Source organism: Leucoraja erinacea, chromosome 12 (assembly GCF_028641065.1).
Source record: "Leucoraja erinacea ecotype New England chromosome 12, Leri_hhj_1, whole genome shotgun sequence".
NCBI lineage: Eukaryota > Metazoa > Chordata > Chondrichthyes > Rajiformes > Rajidae > Leucoraja > Leucoraja erinaceus.
Window position 1 is genome coordinate 26,607,960 of NC_073388.1, and position 25,072 is coordinate 26,633,031.

General features: G+C 42.5%; 2 protein-coding genes across 2 annotated transcripts in view; both read left to right on the top strand.

Annotated features, from left to right (window-relative positions):
* Positions 1-25,072, top strand: part of LOC129702230 (kelch-like protein 4) — a 331,010-nt gene that overhangs the window by 84,656 nt on the left and 221,282 nt on the right. The window lies entirely within an intron of this gene.
* LOC129702231 (uncharacterized) lies at positions 6,739-8,376 on the top strand. The gene is made up of 2 exons (XM_055643889.1): positions 6,739-7,150; positions 7,644-8,376. The coding sequence occupies exons 1-2, from the start codon at positions 6,903-6,905 to the stop codon at positions 8,095-8,097; spliced, it is 702 nt and encodes a 233-aa protein (XP_055499864.1). The 5' UTR covers positions 6,739-6,902; the 3' UTR covers positions 8,098-8,376.

Here is a 25,072-nt window from a genome sequence, read left to right on the forward strand (position 1 = left end):
GATGCTGTCTAGTTCTCTTCTCAGTATATGGGCAATCCAGTTCCAGCGTCTTCTCATGATGATGGTGTCCATGCTCTCTTGTTGGCATTGAGCAAGGAGATCTTGGTTTGATATGGTGTTTGGCCAAAATAATCTAAGGATTATTTTCAGGTTCTTAGTATGGAAGACTGATAGCTGATGTTCGCTGTCATTCTCCAGCATTCCAAGCCATATAGGAGGGTTGAGAGGACACAGCTCTGGTATAACTTCAGCTTGGTCTTGGTGCTGTATTGCTGGGACCTCTATACATTGTTTAGCATTCTGAAAACATTCCTAGCCTTGCATAGCCAGTTCTTGATGTCATTGTGTGCTCCGCCATCGTGTTAGGGACTTTGACTTTGCTACCAAGATAGATAAACTTCTCAGTTATGGGAAGATCGTTTCCATTCACTTGGATTGTCAAGGGGTTTTGGATGTTGTGTCATTGCTTCAGATTTTTTCTAGTTTATCTTCAGGCCAATTTGTTGTGCAAAGTCACTGACATGGGATGTTTTTTCCTGCATGTGCTTGTGAGTGTGGGAGACCAGAGCCAAGTCATCAGCAAAATCAAGGTCTTCCAATGCTGAGAAGAGGGTCCATCGTATGCCTCTTGCTTGGTCTCCGGTTGTCTGACGCATCAACAGTCAATAACAATATTGAAGAGCAGCGCTGACATCACACACCCTTGATGGACTCCTGTCTTCACCTGGAATGTGTGGTTACTGTTCCCCACTTTGCAAGAGGAGTTGGCATAGAAGCTCTTAATGACTTCGACCCTATGCTGTGGTATTCCATACATTCGCAGTTTGCCCCAGAGGCTGCCTCGGTGGATGCTGTCAAATGCTTTCTCAAAATCAACAAAACATCACCATCAACATCAACAATTAAAATAACTGGGGGGAAGATTTTCATTATTTAAAGTATCTTCCCTCTGTGCGGTAAGCAAAAATAAAGCCGCTGAGAAATTTTAGCATAAAATGGGTAAGAAAATGACCTACTTTGTTCACATAGTAATCAATTGCAAAATATACACTTTAAATTCTTAGAAAGAGCAGAATATAAATTCCCCCATTCTGACATATTGCATATATCATATTTCTAGCCCATGTATTGGGCATTGATTCAGCTGCATTTATCCACAACATTTCACTGCTCACCAAGCTAAATGATATATTGTGCTATTGGTATTCTTCTTCAGAACTACTTGGCACTTGCTCTGTTTAGCTTCTTTTTAACTTCCACCAGTGAGTGTTCAGGGAAATGTTATGTGGTAGGAAGCAAAGTCTTGCACTGAATTGTCTCTCTAGGTTACTACTGAACACACTGCAGAATAATCATTTTTCAGTAACTCATATTGACATTAAGCCAATTGCCTTTGCAAAAAAAAAAAAGCTTTCATTGAAGTAAATGGCTTATTGATGGAAAACAATTCACCCCGAACTAACACTGCTAGTCTTCTATTTATTATCTTGAGCTATTAGAATTCATTCCATTTAAGTGAATAACAGTATTTTTGTTAAGTGAACACAAACTAAATATTTTTTTCCCAGTTCAAAACCCAATGGGGTAAAATTTGATTTGTGCAGATCTTTAGGCAGGAGAAGCAGTGCTATTTGTGAATCATGTAGGGCAGTGAAGCTAGAAATACTTATTGAATGGTGGTGTCACGTTCGAGGGGCTGTATAACTAACTCTGCACCTATTTTTTATGTTGGTATACAGAGCAGGCTTTAAAACCCAATGGCTCTCTGCTGTGCTCAATTTGATTACAATTCAAGATCGTGGCATTAATGTGCACGTCTTGCAACATGTAAAACTGAATCAGATGCGCATGTTGTCCGAAGTGAACAGAAATGAGAATTTTGATGTAAACATTGGAAGGTGCTTTGCCTCCCATACAATATGGTAGCTTTATTGGTGACGCTATTGGACTTACAATAGAATTAAAAGCAGAGAAGAGGGCTCAAAGCCAAACTCGCCTTGTCAGGGAGCCCATAGGAGGAAGACAGAATGGATCTGATTGAACCAGGAACACCAGTTCTACCACCACACGTTCAAAGAGCAATGTACCTGGAACTAAGCTTTTCAAAGAATCTTATAGCTAAGATCTGAACTATGGTGAGTCACGGTGATTATGTAAGGAATGGCCTCCAGCTCATTCCATCAGGCAATGGCTGATATCTGCTACATCGTCCAATTTGGAGAATGTGCCTACATTTGTGATGAGATTCAGGGTTTGCACTTAAGGGGAAAGGAATTCATCCTGTTCTCCTTCAGCAGGGAGCTGTTTGCAGTGAGTGGCAGCAGATTTTCCCAGGCAGAGGTTATGCGCCCCACCCAAGGTTTCCATGCGGTTCCCGGAGTTTGCAGGTGGTTTCCGGAGGTTGCAGGTAGTGGAAGCAGGTAGGGAGAATGACAAAAACCTCCGGGAACCGCACGGAAACTTTGAGTGGGGCGCAAAGTCTACAGAGGTTTCCGTTCAGGTTTCCTAAGTGGGACAGGGGCATTACTTTATTCAACCGACCCGACTCGCCAAAGTGGTGACCCCGTCAGTCCGATCGTTTATTCGGACTTCAATCAAGCAAGCGCCACTAACCCCGACGCCCAGCTTCCCCACCATAATGCCTTGGGCCTGGAACTGCCCATTTTCTGGGTGGAGCATCAACAAGTGTAGTTCACATTGAGGCCCACTTTCAAATTAGAAATATCATCACAGATGCCACCCGATATTTCTACATGGTCAGGGAGTTTAGCCAAGAGACGGTCACCTAGTTGCTGCCCTACCTGCAGGATCCTCCAGCAATCAGCACGTACGAGGGCCTCGAGGCACAGCGGTTCCGCACTTTTGGGCTCAGCCACCGCAATCGCGCCACACGCCAGCTCCACATGGACTGACTCGGCGATCGGAAGCCGTCCACACTCATGAGCAAGATGCTCGCTCTAATGGACGGCCACCAACCCTGCCTGCTGTTCGAGCAGGCCTTCCTGGAGCAGATGCCCGAGGACATCTGCCTGCTCTTCGCCGGGTCGGACTTCACTGACCTCCCTGCAGCTCGCTGAACAGGCCAACGAACTGTGGCTCGCCAAGCAGCAGGATGGCTGGTCCATCAATCAGTTGTCCGCGCCCGTGCACCAGCACGGGCAAGGGACGTCCAACCCTCCACTGCCATCACCACGCCGCAGACGCCCGCCGGAGCTGGGGTAAGCGCCTGTGGTGCTACTACCACCAACGCTAGGGTGCTGAGGCCGCTGATGCTGTGCCCCCTGCTCGTTTGCGGGAAATGCCTCAGCCGATCGTCAGTGGAGGCTATTGCGATCGGCCAGAATCAACGCCTCTATGTTCGGGACCGTCGTTCCGGACTTCGTTTCCTCGTGGATTCCGGGGCCGTCATGAGCATCCTCCACCTGACTGGACTGGACACCCGTGCTGGCAAGCGAGGCCCCATCCTGACCACTGTCAACAGTAGCGCCATCCGCACATACGGCACGTGGACTCTTTCCCTCATCTGCGACTTCCGCCCTGGACTTTTACCATCACAAACGTGGCCCAACCGTTGCTAAGCGCTGATTTCCTCCGGGTCTTTTCTCTACTGGTGGACGTGCGGGGCAGGCGCCTCGTTCCACAGGCGTGCCCCAGGCCCGCAACCCTGTGGCCCGCGGAACCTCCCAGCCCGCAGCTGAGCGCGGTGGTTGATGGAAATGTCCCGTATGCCTCCCTGCTCGCTGAGTTCCCGGGGCTTTTGATCCCCCGTTTTAATGTGACCGCCCTTATGCACGGAGTGGTGCACCATATTCCCAACGTGGGCCCCCCACTGCATGCACGGGTGCGCAAGTTCCCGCCTGACAATCTGCAGATTGTTAAAGAGGATTTCCGCCAGATGGAGGACATGGGTATAGTGTGGCGCTCTGATAGCCCGTGGACATCCCCATTGCACATGGTCCCAAAAGGGGATTGTGCGGGGATTATCGGCGCTTAAATGCCATCTGGAGGGCGCTATCTTTTTTTCCCAAGGTGGACTTGGTCAGTGGCTACCACCAGATTCCCGTTCACGCTGACGACGTGCCTAATACCACCACCATCACCCGTTTGGCCTTTTCGAGTGGCTGCGCATGCCGTTTGGATTAAAGAATGCCGCGCAGGCTTTCCAACGGCTCATGGACATGGTGGGCCGGGGGTTAGAGTTCATCTTCATCTACCTGGACAACATTCTGGTCACCAGCCGCTCCCAACAGGAACACTGCACGCACCTACAGGCATTGTTTCACCGGCTCCAGGACCACTGGCTGGTAATCAACCTCGCCAAGTGCCAGTTCGGCCTGCGCTCCATTTCCTTCCTGGGGCATCATGTCACCTCGCAGGACGCGGCCTAAGGTGGAGGTCATTCGGCAGTCCCCATCGGCCGTGGATTGTTTTACGAGGTGACCTGAGGCAATTCCGTTGACCGACACCTCCGTCGCATCTTGTTCTCGGGCTCTCGTGGCCCATTGGATTGCTCGTTTTGGAGTGCCTGCGGATATTTCCACTTGACTGGGGGGCCCAGTTCACTTCCACTCTGTGGGCAGCTCTGACGCAGCTATACGGGGCACAGTTGCAGGGCTCTCGCTTAACTTTTTTTCCCTGTTGCCAGCCGGGCAACCTTGACAGCTTTTTAGGTTGCCAAATGTCAGTTTAGGTGGTCATTTAAGACGGTTTGCATGAAGCATGTGATAATGTGCTTGGACGAAGTGCATAGTTACCAGTTGGAATTATGCTCCATGAAGTATTCACATATTATGTTCAAGAAGCTGGAAAATCGAAGGTAGACAAAAGTGCTGGAGAAACTCAGCGGGTGCAGCAGCATTTATGGAGCGAAGGAAATAGGCAACGTTTCAGGCCGAATCCCATCAGTCTGAAGAAGGGTTTCGGCCCGAAACGTTGCCCATTTCCTTCGCTCCATAGATGCTGCCGCATCCGCTGAGTTTCTCCAGCACATTTGTCTACATTCACATATTATTTCTGCTTCAAATAAAATCACAAATTAAACATATTCACCAATCAAGACATTATATATACCGCAATGACATGCAGCAAAATTACAGTACAATATCTCAACTCTTTTTACATATTGGAATTGATGCAAGCATGGTTTCTGTGAAGAACCGAAAATTACCATGACATGGCCATAGCACGGGTCGTTAGTGCTATTGGCACAGAAACACTCTCGCTTCCCCCATAATTTATCCATAACAAAATATACAGGTTGCAAGGAAATTTCTAAAGGCATTTTATGATAATAACTGTTAAAACCGACTATACCCATCTGACAGGTTAAACATTACACTAACTGACAAGAGTAACATAACAGCAGTAAATGTCCATTTGGTAATATGTTTAAAGGTGTCAAAACAAATAATAACATTGGGAATTAAAACACATTTGATTGCATTCCGTTATCAAAAATAGTCAATGTTCGCTCTGAAGACCGTGAAGCACAATAGGGTCAGGGGGTGTGTGAATCAATGCGGGGTGGATAGATGGCGGTGGGGGGATTGAGAAGGCAATCGGTGCGTAATGGATGGATTGAGGCAGGTGAATTAGTATGTGTTGGTTGGAGTTTGTAAAATTGTGAGGGGAGATGTCAGTGGTGTTGAATGGGGGGCCAGTACGGAAGGATGGGGGGGGGGGGGGGGGGGCGGATCAGTACAGGATGAATGGGGGTAGACAAAAATGCTGGAGAAATTCAGCGGGTGAGGCAGCATCTATGGAGCTAAGGAAATATGCAACGTTTCGGGTCGAGACCCTTCTTCAAACTGTTCCCCCCATTCTTCTTGAATGGGGGGGATCAGTACAGGATGGATTGGGGGGGGGGGGGGTGGTCAGCACAGGTTGAATTGGGGGGGGTGTCAGGACAGTGTGGATCGGGGGGGTCTGTGCAGGACAGTGTGGACGAGGGTACTGTGATGAATGATGGGACGAGTACTAGGATGAATGAATTGAATGAGGGGATCAGTACAGGATGCATGAGGGGATCAGTACAGGATGAATGGGTGGTTCAGTACAGGATGAATGGGGAGCTCAGTACAGGATGAATGAGGGGATCAGTACAGGATGCATGGGGGATCAGTACAGGATGAATGGGGGTCAATAAAAGATGAATGGGGAGATCACTACAGGATGGATGGGAGCATTGGTGCAGGGTAAATGGAGGGTGGGTCAGTATGGGATGAATGGAAGGATCAGTGCAGTATGGATGGGGGGGGAGAAGTACAGGATGGATGGGAAGGGGGGTTAGTACAGGATGAATTGGGGGACCCGTGTATGGATGGGGTGGGGGGGGGGGGGGGGGGGGGGGGGGGGGGGGGTGGCAGGAGAATCAATGCGAGGTAGGTAGGGTGATTAATAGATTGGGGAGGGGGCTAGATGGGGAGTGGAGCACATGGGATGTCAGTGAGGACTGAATAGAGGAGGGAATGGAGATCAGTGTGGGGTGGAGAGGAAGGGTCCCATGATAAGAGGGGTGGAGGGGCCATCCAAGAGAGAGAGGGAGAGGGCGGGGTGGAAGGTGCATAGGAGGTGGGGAGGAAGGAAGGTCAGCGCTCCTCGGACAACATCGCCCCGCTGCCTTGGCCATCCCTGTCCACCGCCAAAGTGCCGCCGCCTCCACGCCACCGCCTCCCCTCCTCCGCCAGCTGACCGGAAGGTGCGAGGCCGAGCGGTGCAGCTCAAATATCCTATAGCTATAGGATCTTTGGTGCAGCTGCTTCAGACGGCGGAAGGAGGCCTCCGCCTCCCCCTCCCTCTCTCCCTCCTCCCGGCCTCGGCGTGCGGGAGGGGTTGTGAAAGTGCCGTTGGTGGATTTGCAAGCAGTTGCCGTTATCAGGGCGATAGCGGCCGCAAATCCGCCAATGGAGCTTTCACAACCCTTGTCGCACGCCGCGGCCGGGAGGAGGGAGGGAGAGGGAGGGAGGTTCCTTCCGCCGGGCAGTGTGTGGGAGGAGGAGGTGATGGAGCCTCTGTTGGGGCTTCGCCACCACGCACCTAGTATCTTTGCCCCACAATCAAAGATATTAGACGAACACAGCCGCCGCCGCCAACACGAAACGCCACATTCCTATTCTCCAGAGATGCTGCCTGACCCGCGGAGTTACTACCGGTATAAACCAGTGTTTGATTGCCAAACAGGGCAAAATGAGTCGGCATTTAGGTTGCCCGGCTGCACTTTGAGTGGTCAATGGCACCCGGGCAACCGTTAATTTCGAGCCCCGAGTTGCACCACACCATCGCCTATCACCCTCAGGCCAACGGGTTAGTGAAACGTTTCCACCGGCATCTGAAATCGTCGCTGAAGGCGTGACTCACTGGACAGGTCTGATTTGACCAGTTGCCTTGTGTGTTGATGGGCATCCGTACACCCCAAAAGCAGACCAGGGCACGTGGTCCGCTGTGCTGGTGTACGTCTTTCCGCTGCGGGTACCCGGGGATTTCCTTCCTGTGGCTCGGGGGCAGCCGGAGGCTGCCTCGGCCGTTCTGGCGAGTCTTTGGGAGAAAGTGAGCAGCCTGGTTCTTGTTCTCACCTCGCGGCATGGGACAGCCCCAGTGTATGTGCCGCCGGACCTTAAGAACTGCCTGTTTGTATTCCTCCGCAGGGACTCGCACAGGTCACCACTGCAGCGAATTTATGAGGGTCCTTTCCCACTGGTGCGCCCCGGCGTCATGACTTTCCTGTTGGATTTCGGGGGCAAGGAGGAGATCGTCTCGGTCGCTCGCCTCAAGCCCGCCCACCTGGATGTCAATAGCCCGGTGGTGGTGGCTCAACCCTGGCATAGTGGCCGTCCGCTGGTCGGTCCGGTGGCACCTGTTGTGCCTGTCTCCCCTTCACCTGTTGTGCCTGTTTCCTCTGCACCGTTACCGTTTCATGGCTCTGTTTTGCCAGTCCCACTTGTATCGCCCATCCCGTCCTTTGTTTCCACTCGGTCCGGTCGCCTTGTCCGGCCTCCCGCTCGGTTCTGTACCTCGGGTTCTGCGGGGGGTCTTGTAGCGGCACCTAGTGGTAGCTTGGAGCATCACAAACCCTTGCTATTGGCTGACGCTGTCACATGATTGTGGGGGTGTTTTTGCGGGTTTTTCTATCGTCTTCATTCAAGCTCCACCCTGTTAGAAGGAGCTTCGTATTTTTGGCTGATCTAAAACGCGGTTGAGTAAATCGCTTTGTTATTGTTTAAAATAAAGAATCTTACTTAACTCAACCGACTCGACTCACCAAACCACAATAAATGTGCTTGAGTAACCTCAATGTAATTATTTGTAGGCATTTTATTCAAAGGTCAGTTAGGACGGCTAGTCTGTACTCTAGAATGTTCTTTTGTGTTCAAAGTATTATATCTCTAAGTTTAGGATTGAGGAAAATTAACTTTTTTTTATGGATGTGATGTAAAATGAAAATGCTGAATCCATAGCCTGTTAAACATTTTTGATAATTTTGCTTTCTATTTTTCATTTATTGATAAACCAGGTACATCATAAAATGGCTATCAATTAGTTATTTCCTGTTTTGCTGAAGACCAACTTCAACCCAAGGCATTTTAATGGTAGATGAACAAAGCTTTTCCCTTCATTTGTCCAAGCATTTCCAGGCCAAGGTACTACAAGTACTCAACAGCTATATGCCTTCCCTGAAGCATTTACTCCACGTCTGTAATATTTAATGGCACTGACATACTGTCAGGTCCGATCATTTCTTGTATCAAAAACCTGGGAAGTGGTTTGAAACTCAAAAGTCTAGAAATTAATATTTTCATTGAAATTATTGGAGCATTTAGTATTTTTACATGACTTCTTTTTATCCACTATTTAAATCCAGTATTAACTAACTGGAGGTCTGAAGAAGCCTATTTCCTTCGCTCCATAGATGCTGCCGCACCCGCTGCGTTTCTCCAGCACTTTTGTCTAACTTCGATTTTCCAGCATCTGCAGTTCCTTCTTAAACATTAACTAACTGGAAGTATTTTTACTAAGGAGAACAGAATATCTAATGGATGCGTTGTCTGCTTTTCCTTCTATATGTCAGAGTCTATTGGATGGATGAAAAAAAGACTGGAAAAACTTCCTGTTCAGGGCACAGATGTTAAAATGTGTCAATATTCACCGTATCTAACCTTAATGAATTAGAAATCTGCAGTAGGAAAGGAGCAGAGAAATTGCTATTCTAGCTATTACACTGCATTGCTAAATGATCAGTGCTTCTCTTGTTGGTCACAACACCAGGTAGCACAGCTGCTCAGCTCTTCCATTTGCCATAGCTAGGGAGGAGGTAATGACATTAGCTGTGGACAAAGCTGACACATCAGGTTTCATGGGGCATGAAAGGCATATAATGCTGATGACTCTAACACCAGGCAAGAAGGTGCTTGAATAATCAATGGAAGCAATCAGTAGATATTACAGCCACATTTCACACTGCTGCATGGCATTAAGCTGCTTTCGCATTAGGGTGGTTAGACTGTCTCATGCTTCTGCAATGGGTTATAATGCTAGTGATCAACTAATGAGATTTAATGACGCCTGCAATAAAACTATGGTGCTCACTGAGTTTTCCAATTGCTGCCAGTCTTCATGGCTCAATTCACCATTCAGACAAGTGCGGTGAGAATCGTGATATTAAGACTCTTAGGAAAGGATACTGAAGGTTATGGAATTCTTTGCCACAGAAGGCTGTAGAGGCCAAATCAGTGGATATTTTTTAAGGCAGAGATAGATAGGTGTCAGAAGTTATGGGGAGAAGGCAGGAGAAAGGGTTTAGGAGTGAGAGATAGATCAGCCATGATTGAATGGTGGATTAGACTTGATGAGCCGAATGCCCTAATCTTACTCCTTTCACTTATGACCTTATGATCCCTTATAACAAAAGTGGATAGATTTCAGAACTAAGCTAAGGAAATTAAACTTTTTATTTCAGACCCATGGTCCAGATAAAAGACAACATTACATAGAATACATTCCATATAAAAACACCATAAAATACATATAAAAGCTTAGTAAATTACTTATGAGCATCATAAATTATATACAAAAACACAATACATGGTTTAAAATCCAGAATAAAAAGAAAGATCAGTGTCCTACAACGAGACAACTATACCAATGTCTCCTCAACTGGGATTGGTAGCGTGTTGAGCTAAACCTTATGTTTGATAAGACCCAGATAATTTTGTTTTCATAGTCATTAATCCTGCAAATAAAGATTAGGTAACAATGAGTTATAGAAAGGGAAAATAGAATTGTAATTGATGGTGGCTAGTTCAATAAGCCTGCCATTGTGTTTAGTGGCCCAATAATAGTAGTTGATTCGGCTGGGGAGATGCAAATTATATGAAAAAAATACAAGAGAGGATAAATGCTGGGATTATGAGATGCAGATGCTGGAAATCTGAAGTAAAACATATAGAAAATACATAAGTAACAATGCATCAACCAACATCTGTGGAGCATCATCTCCTCTGAGGGCCGAGACAGACTATCAGGAAGTTCTCAGTGAATACACAAAATCACTGATTGAATTTATCAATGCCTTTCTTTGTGGTAGAAGTTCTGTCTTTATTGAGATTAGAGGAGATTTTTATGAACATTTTTGCATTGAAAATATTTGAAATTGGCTTCAGGACACTAATGTCTATGTAAATATGAATGTTGCTTTTCTATGTAGGTTTATGTTCAGCAGATCTGTAAGGCATCTGGAGGGAAAAATTGGCAGAGCTATTGTATATCTCGGATGACATTGCTCACAATTTTTTTAATGTGGCAATTAAACCAGTGACATCAAAGTATGACATTCCATGAGTAACAGAGGCAGAACAAGTAATAATCGCACACCAATAAGAGGTTTCCTTGATAAACAGGTAATACAAATAGCTCAGAAATGTTGCAAAAATGTAAGGAGGTGAAAAATATACTATTGAAGTCTGTGGCAGAGGACTTACATATTTTTTTTAGCTCTGCATTGTTATTTTCAAACATTTTCCTTCTGGACCCATCATCTTAAAAAATGTTAGTGTCGTAGAGAGATACAACACTGAAACAGTCCCTGTGGCCCACTGAGACCCAACTGACCATCATCCACCCTTGTACACTAATCCTGTATTAATCTCACATTCTCATTAACTTGATCAAATCAACAGACATATAGTGATCACATGAAACATTATCAGTGAGATCACTGACAGATTTTGGATTACATTTGTTTATGAGATGATTTAGTTTCGGGATGGGGCGCTTTTATTGATGGCACTCACAAAAGCACTTTTCATGTACGTGACCTTGACCCTGTTCCTCACCCTATTTGTCTCAATGATGCCGCACAATGAATGGAATTTTTATTACCATTCCCCAGATGTTTTGATCCCCCTAAGGGGTGTACGGGATAGAATGTGAACAGTGGGATGGAATACTAATGCTGCAGGAGGTCTGAAGATCACCTCAACACATCTTATTAGGTCTTCAAAAGTCTTTTGGCATTACCCCATACCTCAGGGATTCTCAATATTGGTCATCACCATCCCAACGTCTTTGATCATAAGATCAAGTGAGTAGAATTAGGCCATTCGGCCTATCGTCTACACTGCCCATTCAACCATGGCTGATCTATCTTTCCCTCCTAACCCCATTCTCCTGCCTTCTCCCCATAACCTCTGACAGCCATTTGCCAGCCTTTTCTAGTGTTAGGTGTCCTGCCTAAGCCTCCAAGACAATAAGACTTCAATGTTGCCTTGCATTAATTATGGAGTTCCTTGTGCCTGTCTCCCCAGTAGAAAACCACATGTGTGCTGCTACTTTCTAAATGTCATGGGCAATATGCTGTCATCTTTCAGTGTTGTCCCAACCATGCTTCTGGGTGTCAGCCATTCAAGCATTGCTTTAAATATCCTTTGGGCCAATAATATTTTGATCATTTCTTTGCACTGAAGCTGACCCTAACATATTTCTTGCAGATACTAAAAACCTTTTAGAAACTGCTATATGTGTGAAGATCCCAGTTTGATAATCATTGGTCTAAACCAAGAATTTAGAAAGAAAAAAAATCTAGTAAAGAACATGAGTAATATAGTTCAATAGCTTTGTATTGGCTTTTACAAAAACACTCACACTATCCAGAAAATCTATCATTTAAAATTTGACACTGTAAATAATAGTTATTCAGCTGGTCTGAAATCCTTAGATGCTTACGTGAAATATGTAATATGTTAATGGTTATGCACACTGCACACACCCAGGAGTAAGCTTAAATTATTATTCTGAAATTGAAGTACAACATCGAGACAAAACTAAAAGTAGCTATTCTCACATGAAGTGTGGATGCATTGTTAGGCAGATGAGAAGAACAAAGACCAACAAGATTACAATTAATGTCTCACAGGATATTGATAACTGCATATGTAGGTGAACATAATGAGCTTGTCACCCCCTCCTCGCCTTTTGTCACCTTTCATTTTTTTTTAGTTTAGAGATACAGCGTGGTACCAGGCGCTTCAGCCCACCGAGTCTGCACCAACCAGCGATCACCACACAGTAACGCTATGCTACACACACTAGGAACAATTTACAATTTTACTGAAGCCAATTAACCTACAAACCTGTATGTCTTTGGAGTGTGGGAGGAAACCAAAGATCCCAGAGAAAACCCACGCAGGTCACAGGGTACAAACTCCGTACAAACACCATACAGACAGCACCCGTAGTCAGGATCGAACCTGTGTCTCTGGCACTTTAAGACAACAGCTCTATCACTATGACACCGTGCCGCCCTAGAAAATAAAATAAACTAGTATTCACAGACACCCAAGATGGTTACCCTTTTCCAAGCCAGGAATGTGGACTCCCATTATAGTGCATTATTTCCACAGCTATTTTTAATCTTTATATTAATATTATTTTGAGCAGCCTAGTATTAAATTTTCAATCATAATTCCCTGCCAAATACAAAGAGAAGAATTTCCAATTATAATTTTTTAAAGCATCAATATCACCTTAATGGAAATTTCACTGCAAAGGGATTAAGCAATACATTAGTATCTGTTCTTCATTAGTGACTGCAATAGAGATAATCCATTTGGCAGTTATTGAAAAACTGGAAACATAAAGAACTAATTCTTCAAATAAAGAGACGACTGTGAACACTTCCATGGAGAAAGGATCATAGGTTTGCTCCATTGTACACATTTTTGGTCATTTACCTTTGTGTTTTCCTTCATTAATTTTTTGGCAAATGAATGTTACTGGTGAGACAGGGTTTTATTACCTCCCGTAATTGTCCTTAGGTACTGAGCCACCTGCTACAGTTTCCGCCATCCTTTGGTGAAGATGCTCTCACATATTTGTCGGGGGAGGGACTTCCAGGATTTCGAGCCAAATATGATAAAGGACTTGGGATATGTTTCTGAATCAGGATATTGCACAGCTTAGAGGAGCACCTTCTGTGGTGATAGTCTATTACTCCAGCTGCCACTGTCCTTTTCGGAAGTGGAAGTTGTTGGTTGGATATGCATTCTCACAGTGGTCTAGGCAAGTTACTACAGCTCACTTTAGTAGGTGGTGCACAGTGGGGAGTGGAGGGAGTTAATATTCGGGATAGTTGTTGCGGTGCCAGTGAAGCAAACTGCATAATCTTTGATGGTGTTGATCTTCTTGTATGTTCTTCTTCACTTATCCGGCACGTGGAGTGTATTCCATCACACTTTGGATGTGTCCCTTGAGGTGAGCAACTTGCCACAGTATATGCAGAGTCTCAACCTTCTATTGATGATGTCTCCATGCTCCAATTGTGAACGACAGGGGATGCAGCAATAGTACTGCCATTGAATGTCAGCATGGGTACAAAATTGGTAGGAACAAATCGAGTTCACAAAGTGCAGGAGTAACTCAGTGGGTCAGGCAGCTTCTCTGGAGAAAAAGGATGGATGACGTTTTGGATTGGGACCCTTCTTCAGCCTGCTCATGAAGGGACTGGATTTGCTGACTTCTCAGTGGGTGTAGCTGGGAGATCACATGTCTGGCCCGAGCAGGAGCTGATGAAATCAGTCAGAAAGGCACACACCCCAAAGAGCCAGATCTCCAACCTCGGTTCATTGCACAAGTGAAAGGAAATATCGGAAGTATCAGGTGAAGGGAAGGAATAATCTGAAACTAATACCCAATGTACCAGATACTCTCCCAATCTGATAACTAGTCCACACATTGGCCAGCATAATTTGATCAAAGTGTCTTGGGAGCTGAAAGATATTACTAGATTTTACCACAGCTGTTTTTTTTAGTTTTCAAGGAATGAAGGAATAAAGTTTTGCTTTAAATTCATTTCACAAGGATTTTTTTCTTGTGCCGTTTGACATTGTATTGTATCCGAAGCCCAGAACCTTGTTACATTTCTTAGTTTCAGCTCTAATTGTAGTACAACTAGGAAAGAGACTATGAGAGAGAATAGGTTATGGGGAAATTAGTGGCGCATTGGGAGCGATGGGAAAACCTTGCAATCTGGCATAGAGGCGATGGGTCAAATGGTCTGCTTAGTAATAAGGAAATATAAGAAACAAAATATGAGTCTGCTTTGTATTGTTGGTGGCGACTGCCTGATATTATTGACAAGAACTGTAGCTTTTTTTTATATTTTTCTAATGCAGATGATTCCAGGACTTCGCTGATTTTAAGCCATCAGCAGGAAGTCTTACGCATTGACTGTCCAATAAAATTAATAAGTAGAAACTCATGGGCAGTGCGCTTGCAATTTTCTGATAACCACAGCTTGGGAGCTGCGTTCTGCACCAGTCATTTGTTTCATTTATATTTTCCGCCTCTAACCACTGAATAGATATAAATGAAACTGAAAAGATATCTATAAAAATTGAAAGCTCACTCTCTATCAGCATATTGAAAGTGTTCCTGCTCCCTGACCACAACCGATCTCAAACTGAGACTGAAATGCCATCAATTCCTGCAAAATCATTCAGATGGGAGCATCCTGGCGCTCAACGCTCCAAATTCACTGATGAGTCTCAGTGGAACCTGGATTGCTGCCAGTGAAGGTTGCCCACCAATATTAATGCTGGGATATTCCATCTCATACCAACACATGGAAAGGAATGCAAGGACTTGTAATCACCAGTCATCAGATCATATGTTCCAACCCAGGATGTGCTTACTATTCATTAATTGCCCATGAGAAAGTGATGAAGAGCCACTTTCTTGAAGTGCAATGTCCAGTAACAACAACAAAATGGTCTGTGAACCTTGAGGTGCTGCTTCACAGCGCAGATAAATAGAACCACATTGGTGTGGATCAGGAGGCATGCTTAGGCCAGGGCTGGTGCCTTTGTCCAAATGACCTTCGTAAATCAGATGGGTATTTGATTACTCCAATCCATGGATTTAAAAGCAACAACCAAGTTGCTGGAGGAACTCAACAGGTCTGGCAACATCTGTGGATGGGTTGATATTGACACTGGTTTATTATTATTACAGATACCCTGCAATTTTTTTTAACATGCTACCCAGTCAAATCCCATACACATGACTACAATCAAGCCAAATACAATAGATAAAAACTAAAAAGTATACAATGTTACAGTGTTATAATGTTACAGATATGGAGAAAGTGCAGGTAAAAAACAATGCAGGGGAATTAAGTAGGTTAGAAGATCAGGACTACACCCTTGGTGTATGAGATGACAATTTAGTAGTCTGATAACAGTGGGGAAGAAGCTGTTCCTGAATTTTGCAGAGGTAGGTAAGAATCATTGGAGACATGCTGAACTTTCTTAGTTTTCTGAGGAAGTAGAATTGTTCATGTGCTTTTTTGCCTGTAGCTTGTGTGTGAATGCTCTGGACAGATTATATTTATGTAGGAACTTGAAGCTTTCACTTATTTCCACGTCAACATTATTAATGCTGACTGGCTGTGTATGCACCTCGTTTCCTGAAGTGAGTAACCAGCTCCTTTGACTTGTTGATCGTGAGATGAGATTTTGTTGTCTTTACAATATGTTACTACCCTTTCTATCTCCTTCCTGTGCTTTGTCTTGTCATTGGTAGAGATCTGGATCATGACAGTGATGTTGTCAGCAAACTTATAAATGGAGGTGGAGCAGTATTTATGGTTGTGTGTGTATAGGGAGCACAGTACGAGTCCAAGATTGGGAATTATTGTTTGGGATTGAGACAAACTGGACTGGACGGATAAAGGGGAGATAGCCAGCAAGAAGAGGTGAGGGGAAGTGATGCTGTAGAAGGTGCAAATGATAGGTGGACCCAGATGAGGAGTTGTTTACTTTAGTTTAGTTTAGACATACAGCGCGGAAACAGGCCCTTCGGCCCACCACGTCCGCGCCGACCAACGACCCCCACACATTAACACTATCCTATACTCATTAGGGACAATTTTTACATTTAACAAGCCAATTAACATACAAACCTGTACATCTTTAGATGTGAGGGAGGAAACCGAAGATCTCGGAGAAAACCCACGGGTCACGGGGAGAACGTACAAACTTCATACAGACAGCACCCATAGTCGGGATAGAACCCGGGTTTCCAGCGCTGCATGTGCTGTAAGGCAGCAACTCTACCACTGCGCCACCATGACCGCCCTGGTTGATTGGCCAATGTACCAGACGGTGGGGTGGGAGGGTGGGATGGAGATAGATTCAGAGGCTGGGAGTAATGTGGAGATAATAAAGGGCCGCAGATTACGAATCTGATGAGGGGGATGTTGGGTAGAACAAACTCCTTAAAGATCTTTGCCAGAATGGGCTGAGGTACACAGCAGTTTCTCAAGGACTGGGCTCTGAATTAACACCAGAGCACCTTCTGGCACAAACCTGTAGAGCGGCCTAATTCCATAGTTTGCAGAAAAGATTAAACTGAGAATTCTGAGTTATTATAGGCAACATTAGGAAAACACAGTCAAAATGGTCATAAAAGCAACAAATCTGTGTTAATATGGTGTGCTGTAAAGTGATTGATTTGAGTTGTAAGAAAGAGGAGAGGCAATATAATGTGGTTCTACAACTTTAAAGGGATTACATGATCAAAGAGAGCTTTTGGTCTTTGAACATGTTTCAGAAATTGACAGGAAGAGATGAAAAGATTTTGAATTCTTAAAGGATCCTTGGCTTTATAAATAGGACATAAAGTGCAAAAGCAGGGGAGTTCTGCTGCAGCATTTCTCGGCTTATATAGCTGGAATTTTAGGAGCTGGTCACGTTCTACAGACTGATCAGGCGATTGGAGTCAAAACAAGAGGTTATGGGGAGAAAGCAGGAGAATGGGGTTAGGAGGGAGAGATAGATCAGCCATGATTGAATGGTGTAGTAGACTTGATGGGCCGAGTGGCCTAATTCTACTCCTATCACTTATGACCTTATGACAAGGATTTGAGGTTTGTACTAGATGAAGTGGGGGGGAGGTACAACCCAACGCATTGTGTGGTACTGAATCTACCTTATTTAAGAACTAAGACCGCGACTCCTGCCGTTTAAATGTCATTAACTCATTCACCCCCGACGACGAAAACCTCTACAAAATGAACAGCCAAGACAAAGCCGCCGGAAGAAGAACTAGGCCAGACTGAAGCCTCAGCCTCAATTCCAGCACCGACACAAGACGCTCCCAAACAGTCCCGAAAGCCGCAGCCCCAGCTACAGCCTAAAAAAATAGGATGAATTTTGAGCTGTAGTTGGTGAGGAACTTTCAAGTGTGAAGGAGAAATTTAAGGAAATGAAAGATGAATTAACGTCAGTGAAAGGACTGAAGGGAGAAACTATCATCACTGATAACATCTTCAGTGAAGGAAGAAATATGTGACAGTATGAACAAACGTATGGTGGAGGTAAACTCTAACCTACAAAAGTTGGAATCTGAATTTAGCAGTAAGTTGGAACCTAATATTGCAGCGGTACAACAACATGACGTGGCTATACACCAGTTGGAAACACTAGCTGAGTCAAGTGCTGAAACAGCACAAAGAGTATTAAAGGAGCCTCAGCATCTATCTGACTTACTTGCTAAAGTAATCGAAAAATGTATTGATCTAGAGGGACGCTCTAAACGTCAGAGCTTAAGGATTGTTGGAGTTAAAGAAGGTAAAGAGAAAGGTAAAAACCTACGTGACTTCACTGCTGAACTCCTACAAGATGTTTTACAACTGGATGAAAAACCTTTGCTGGATCGAGCCCACAGAGCACTGAGAGCAGCTCAACCAGGTACTGGCGCCCCCCAAGACATCTGATATTGAAGGTGCACTACTGTCATGTTTTAGAAGATATTTTGACGAGAATTTGTGCCAGCAAAAAATTAATATACCAAGGCGATAATATTCATATTTTCAGAGATTATCCTGCTGAGGATGTTAAGAGAAGAGCACTTTTTAATGAGACAAGAGAAATCCTGAGGAAGATTCCATCGCTCAGATACGGACTGCTGTACCCTGCCAAGCTGTGGGTCACCTACAAGGATAAATAATCCTTCTTTACTGATCACAAAAAGGCACTCGAATTCGCTCGGGAGATTGAAAAGTCGTTGAAGGAGTGAATAACATCCCACGGTTTAATAGCCGGCAGAGAACTGATTGGCCTCTAAGCTGGACTCTACGGTGTTATAACTTAAAGATCTTTTGAGTTGACGATCTATCCAAATAGGGATCTAGTGTATAGTTTAAATCTCCTCCAATTATCAAATTGTATTGTCCAAATTCTGGAATGGTATTAAATATTTTCTCAAAAAATTGCGGGTTGTCAAAGTTTGGTGTATAAATATTCACCAAATAGTCTTGTGGAATGCAATTCACCCACTAATATAACATATCTACCTTCTGTATCAACAATAGAAGAGGTATATTTAAATGGTATACCCTTACGAATTAAAATGGCTACCCCTCTTGACTTAAAGGAAAATGATGAATGATATAATTTATCAACCATTAGCCTTTCAGTCTATTATGTGCTGTGTTTTTAAGGTGGGTTTCCTGAAGGAACATTATGTCAGCATTAATTGATTTTAAGTGTGATGGTACTTTACCTCTTTTAATTGATTTGTTAACACCCTTGACATTCCAACTACAAAATGTAATTCTTTTACCCCCAATTTTCGTGGTAGTGTCTTGCATCTTATCAGTTATATGGTCTGTGATAAAGTACTTTCAATACTTTCACACAACATAAATTGCTCCCTCTCTGACCATTATAAAAATTATTTTACCTCTATATGGTGGAACTGCCTTGACAAACAGACTTAAATTGTTGAAATTCTCATCTCAGATTCTGTTTTGCTTTTTTTTGTTCTCTTTAGTTTAGGGGGGTTTTGTTTCTTCCTTTTTTCTTTTTTTTTCCTTTTCTTTTTATCTTTGTGTTTTTTTCTACATCTATAAGTTTTCTTTTAAACATTTAACTATATTTACATCGAGACCGGGAGGTCTATATTCAATGTGTATTTTGACACTGGACTCATATTTAGGTTATACCTGTTATTAATGTAATCCTGATCCCTATGTATCAATATCATTGTTATGTTTATCATTATTCTTTTTGCTTTGTTTTTTTTTTGTTTGTTTTGTTTTTGTTTTTTGGAAAAAAACAAATAAAAAGATTTTAAAAGAAAGAAAGAGCATGGGAGGATGAATTGGCTCAACCCATAATGAAAGACACATGTGATGAAAGTTTAAAACATATATATCACTGCTCATTAAACACTAGACATTCCTTAATACAGTTTAAAATATTACATAGATTACATTATTCGAAGACAAAATTAAATAGGATCTTTCCAAGTACTTCCCCTCTCTGTGATAAATGTCAATTTCAAGAAGCCAATTTAACTCATACTTTTGTAACTTGTATATAATGCAAAATGTTTGGACGGACATTTTTAAAATGATCTCTAAAGTTATCGATAATCAACTGGACCCAGATCCAAAATTAATAATATTGGGATTGTCAGAACATACCACAAACCTTACGGTAAGCCAGAGACACTTTCTTGATTACAGTTTAATAAGTGCAAAAAAATTAATACTTAAATTTTGGAAAAAAAACAGCAACTCCCACAATTAAAATGTTGATTAAGGAAATGACCGAGACCTTGCATTTGGAAAAAATAAGATTTGTATTAATTGACAAACCAGAACTATTTTCTAAAATATGGTCCATTTATTGAATTTTTAAAAAAGTAAACTGGTTTAACACAAAATTAAAGTCACAACTTGAGTTTAGGGTTGGATGAACAACTATGTTCAATATCTCCCAGATTTATCTCCACAATCTTTATGTTTGTAATCTCCATTCCTTCTTGCTTTTTTTTTCTTTCTCCTTTCTATTGGTTTATATTTAAAAAAAGAAAGAAAAAAAAAAGAACTTCTTTCACAATGCAAATGATTTTTAGTGAGTCCAGGGATGAGGCAGAGTCCAGGGAAACTGGGTGAGTGAGGTAAGGGTTTGGTTGGGGACACAGATTGGCAAAGGGTTCCTGTACTGGGAGGAGGTGTCATGGATTGGGAGTGAGGTGATCAGTTGCTGGTAATTGCTTGTGGCGTGGCCTATGATTTCCATTTGGGAGTGAGTGAGACATAAATGAGTTGGTGCTTAGTTTGATGGTGGTGGTGGGGAAAACCATATGTTACTTTAAAAGACTGTATTAGATGTTCAAGGGGATTCAGTGGCTGGCAAAGTTAGGCTAGTTTTGATTATCGTGATTGTGTGATGGTCACCTAGATGGTCATATTGGGTAGAAGAAAGGAACTACAGATGCTTGTTTACCAAAAAAAAGCACAAAGTGCTAGGGTAACACAACAGGTCTGGCAGCACCACTGGAGAACATACACAGGTCACATTTCAGGTCAGGACCCTTCTTCAAACTTATTGTGGGTGAGAAGTGGGGAAGAAAGCTAGCAGAGAGGCAGGGCAGGAAATGTTGGAGGATGATGTGTTGGATGCAGAGGCTTGTAGGGTGAAAGGTGAAGATTAGGGGAATTCTATCCATGTTCCTTCTGGGGGAAAGAGGAGTGAAGCAGAACTACCAGACACAGAGGAGATGCAGGTGAAGGATCCATCTATGACAGCAGGACAGAAACCACATGCAAAGAGGACATGTTGGACGTCCTAGAATGGAAAGCTTGATCTTGGGAGCAGATGTGGTGGAGATGAAGCAATTGAGATTAGGGGATTGCATCTTTGGAAGAAGCAGGCCGGGAGGAAATGTAATGCAGATGTTATGGAGAGTCAATTGTAGTCGGTCTTATTGGGTGGGGAATGAGGTGTACATGATTAGTGATAGTGCACTTATCGGAGCCAAAGCAATTGTTCTCTTGGTGGGCCTTTCTCCTGGTCGCCTTTTTCATCATCCCGGTCATTTTGCTCCTACTCTTCTTCAGTCTGCATCTTGATTTTGCATACAGCTCTTTCTCTGGTACCTGCCTACTCTTCAGATTGCTAGGGCAGTCCTTCTCCCTCAAGATCTAACCTACTGGACAGTGCTGGATATTGGAGTTATTGGCTGAATCCCAAAGCTCCAATTTATCTCGGTAAGGGAATCATACAAACACTGCGTGACTAGTGATGCCATTAGGTGTTCACCAGATGTGGAGAATCATTAGATACACTAATGTGAATAGCGTATGAGAGTGCCCAGTGCAATGTCCCAATGGTGTGACTTCAGCCAGAAATAATTGCTATTACCCTCCAACTCATATTACATCGCTCTTATGTTTAGGTTGTGTGCGGAATACAGGAGCTAATCAATAGAGATTTTAGGCTTTAGCGTCTGTTTTATGTTATGTACATTGATTGTACATAAATAAAATGATACTCGGACACTCAAGCTTCAGTCTTAGTTGAAATGTGCAAGATAATCTCAAATACTGCAAAATCCCAAAATAATATTTTCAAGAATCAGTGATAATTGGGTAAAACTGAAAATAAAATAAATCTTTTTAGTAATTTAAAATATAAACTGTGATTTTGGGCAGAATAGACAAATATTTGCTTTTCTATAAGGTACTGCATGTAATTGTTTCTCCTTCGCCTTTGGGCATCATAAACTGTAGCTTAGTACCCACACAGTCCTCAGTGCAATCATTTTCTCCAACAGTTCTGAACTCTAGTTGCTCTACTCAACCAGCAGTTCAGCAAATGAATTCTTATCTGAAAAGCTCATTAGTCTATCTTGTTAGCAGCTCATTTACATACATGTTTTTTAATCATTTTCAATTCAGAATCCTTTGAGGACTCATATTTTACACAGAGATTCTGATATATGATTGCAAAGTAATATTCAAAAATAAAACCAGGATGAACTGCATGGTGTATTTACATAATATGCTCTTTTAATCTCAACAGTAACATACTTCATATGATTCATTCAATCCAGGCAACCCACTTGCTGTGGTACAGAGATCTATGTGCATGTGATGCTGATGCAAGCAAGGTTTTCATTACACCTGTACCTCACTGTACTTGTAGATATGACAATAAGTTTGACTTGACTTAATATTCCACTTAAAAACCTTTAAAAGGCACTTCATATTGATGTAAAGGTGGACCTTTTTTAATTAGTGGGTGCGTCTGTGTTAAGTGATGCAGATCTGAGAGCAGGTCAAAGCTTTTCACTGTATTTCAGTACACTGTGACAATAAGCTAAACCAAATTTTCAAAGACTATGTTCTGTTCCCAGTGACTAATGGTTTAGTTTATAACAATCCATGTACAATTGTAGATATGGGAAAAATTCCTCAATATGCCAATACACTTCCAGCTACACTGTTGAAAATATAGTACCACAGGGAAATCATAAGCAAACAAAATGGCAGTGGTCATGATTGAACTTTGACGAGCCTAGCAATTTTTCCAATGCGCCATGTTGGAAATCTTGGAACAGGTGCCGCAAAACTCATCCCTGGTGGATAGCAGTAAACATGCTCTATACTTGTAGCTGCATGTTCTACTCCATTTTTAAATTATTTGTATAATTGAAAAAGACCTGCTAACTAGAAACCAATTGAAAACATTGCCACTAATCAAATTCAATAATAAAATTGGATTGTATTACCTTTCTCTTGGCAACTAATTCATTTTGCGAAGGATTTTAATGCCACAGACTGAGCAAGTACATTTAAGTTTGTGCAGAATGTTATTCATCAAAAGAAACTATATTGAAATCCTTTACTTTGTGGATAGATCGTCCCAGTCAAGACTTATCAAGATTTTGAAGTTAAAAGTTAGGGTTAAAGTGAGAACATTGTTACTGAATAATAAAGTTAGAGAATGGATGCAGAAAGTACAAATGGGCCTAAATGAACATGGGGATTTCCAGATAGAGGAGGGATTGACGTATGTGGTGAGAAAGCAGAAGTAGATGCCTATCAGAAAGTAATAGCGAACATTTGGTTTCTCTGACTATTCATTTTGTAGAATTAATTGGGTTCACTTATTCTTTCATTTTCTTGCTGTATCTCTATTGACCAATGACATGTGATAAAGTGGTGAGTGGATTTACATAATGTGAATCATTTATAATGCAGCCAATCTTTACCATACTGTTTTTAATTGTTGTTAAATATCACAATTAATTTCAAACCACAATTCCCATTCCTCAGGAGAGAATAGCAAATATTTCAGGTACAGAGGCATTCAATGAAGCAAAATAAACAATTTATTGCCTCAGAAATCCGACTCCACTAATTTTTCTCCATAGCCCTGCATATCATTCTCTCTCAAAAGACTGGCCAGATCTGTTTTGAAGGTCTAGATTGATTCCTTTTCTGATAGGCCTGTGGAAACAAATGGAAGATAATAACTATTCTTGATGTTAAAAAGTTAATTTCTATATCCTTTGCTAAAAAATATGTCCGTGGCCCCAGGTTTTTTGAAGCATGGGAGTAGTTCCTATTTATCTTATCTAAATTAATTGTAAACCTATACTTCTATTAAATTTCCTTTCAATCATTCTGCTTGAAGCACTGTTTTTCCAGTCTATCCTCTGAAGGAGGAAGTTGACTCCCGGTTAGCCTTTGTTTGATTCATTACCATCTGGAATTTGTATCTAGGATTTTTAAAGGGGAAATTTACCATGAACATCACTGCTGACTTTTCTCTATCTCCTTACTATTGCCCCTCCTCATTCTGCCCACCAAAATATATCACCTTGACCTTCTGTGTTAAATTTCACCTCCAGTACAACCAGCCTACTTGCATTCTCTTGAAGTCTTTCACTCTCATCTGTGTAATTTATAATGTTTTCAAGTTTTATGGCATTTGTAAGTCTTAAAATTGTGCTCTAAAATCCCTGTGTCCAAGCTGTATATAGCAATGTTACAAAATTTTGAGATTTTAAAAATCAAGTCTGCAATTTATCCCATCAGATAAAGCATAACAATAAGTTTAATTTGACACCAAATTCACTTTCATATCTCAAGTATTAAAAAAGTTATGGCCATTTTCATACTCGGAAATTAGCATCTTGTTCCCTATTGATTTTCAATGGACATTACAAAAAAGCTGTGATCTTGGATAGTCAAAAGCCCATTTCTTAAGGAAAGATTAACATTTTTAAATAGCCTAAGTGTCCAAAGATTATTCACAAATAATTCACAATATAACATGATTTTTATATCTAATTTACATTAATTTATAGGCCAAATGGAAGGAATTTAGTGTTCAATTGCTGTAAATAAATGCCCATTTAAATCGGCTTTCTAGTGGGTTCATGTGGAACACGCTGGTTTAGAACGTTGACATCGCGCTGGATTAGTGCCCTCAAATGCCGAGAAAAATACTGCGGGATATAAAAAGCCCAAAATGAACTACTCGCTATAGATAACTTGATATAAGGTTATATATATGCCCCATTTAATGTAAAAATAAGGTACATACCTTTAATAGTTTGCTTTATAAAACCCTGGGGCTGCGAGAGGTTGTGGAGTGAACGAGAGCTTTTAAAACTATTATATCTATTATTCGAGGCCTATAAAACTAATAATAGCTTTTGCGACCGGGTCTTGCAGCGATTCTCCGTTAATGATTTACTAGGCTGAACATCTGCGATTGGA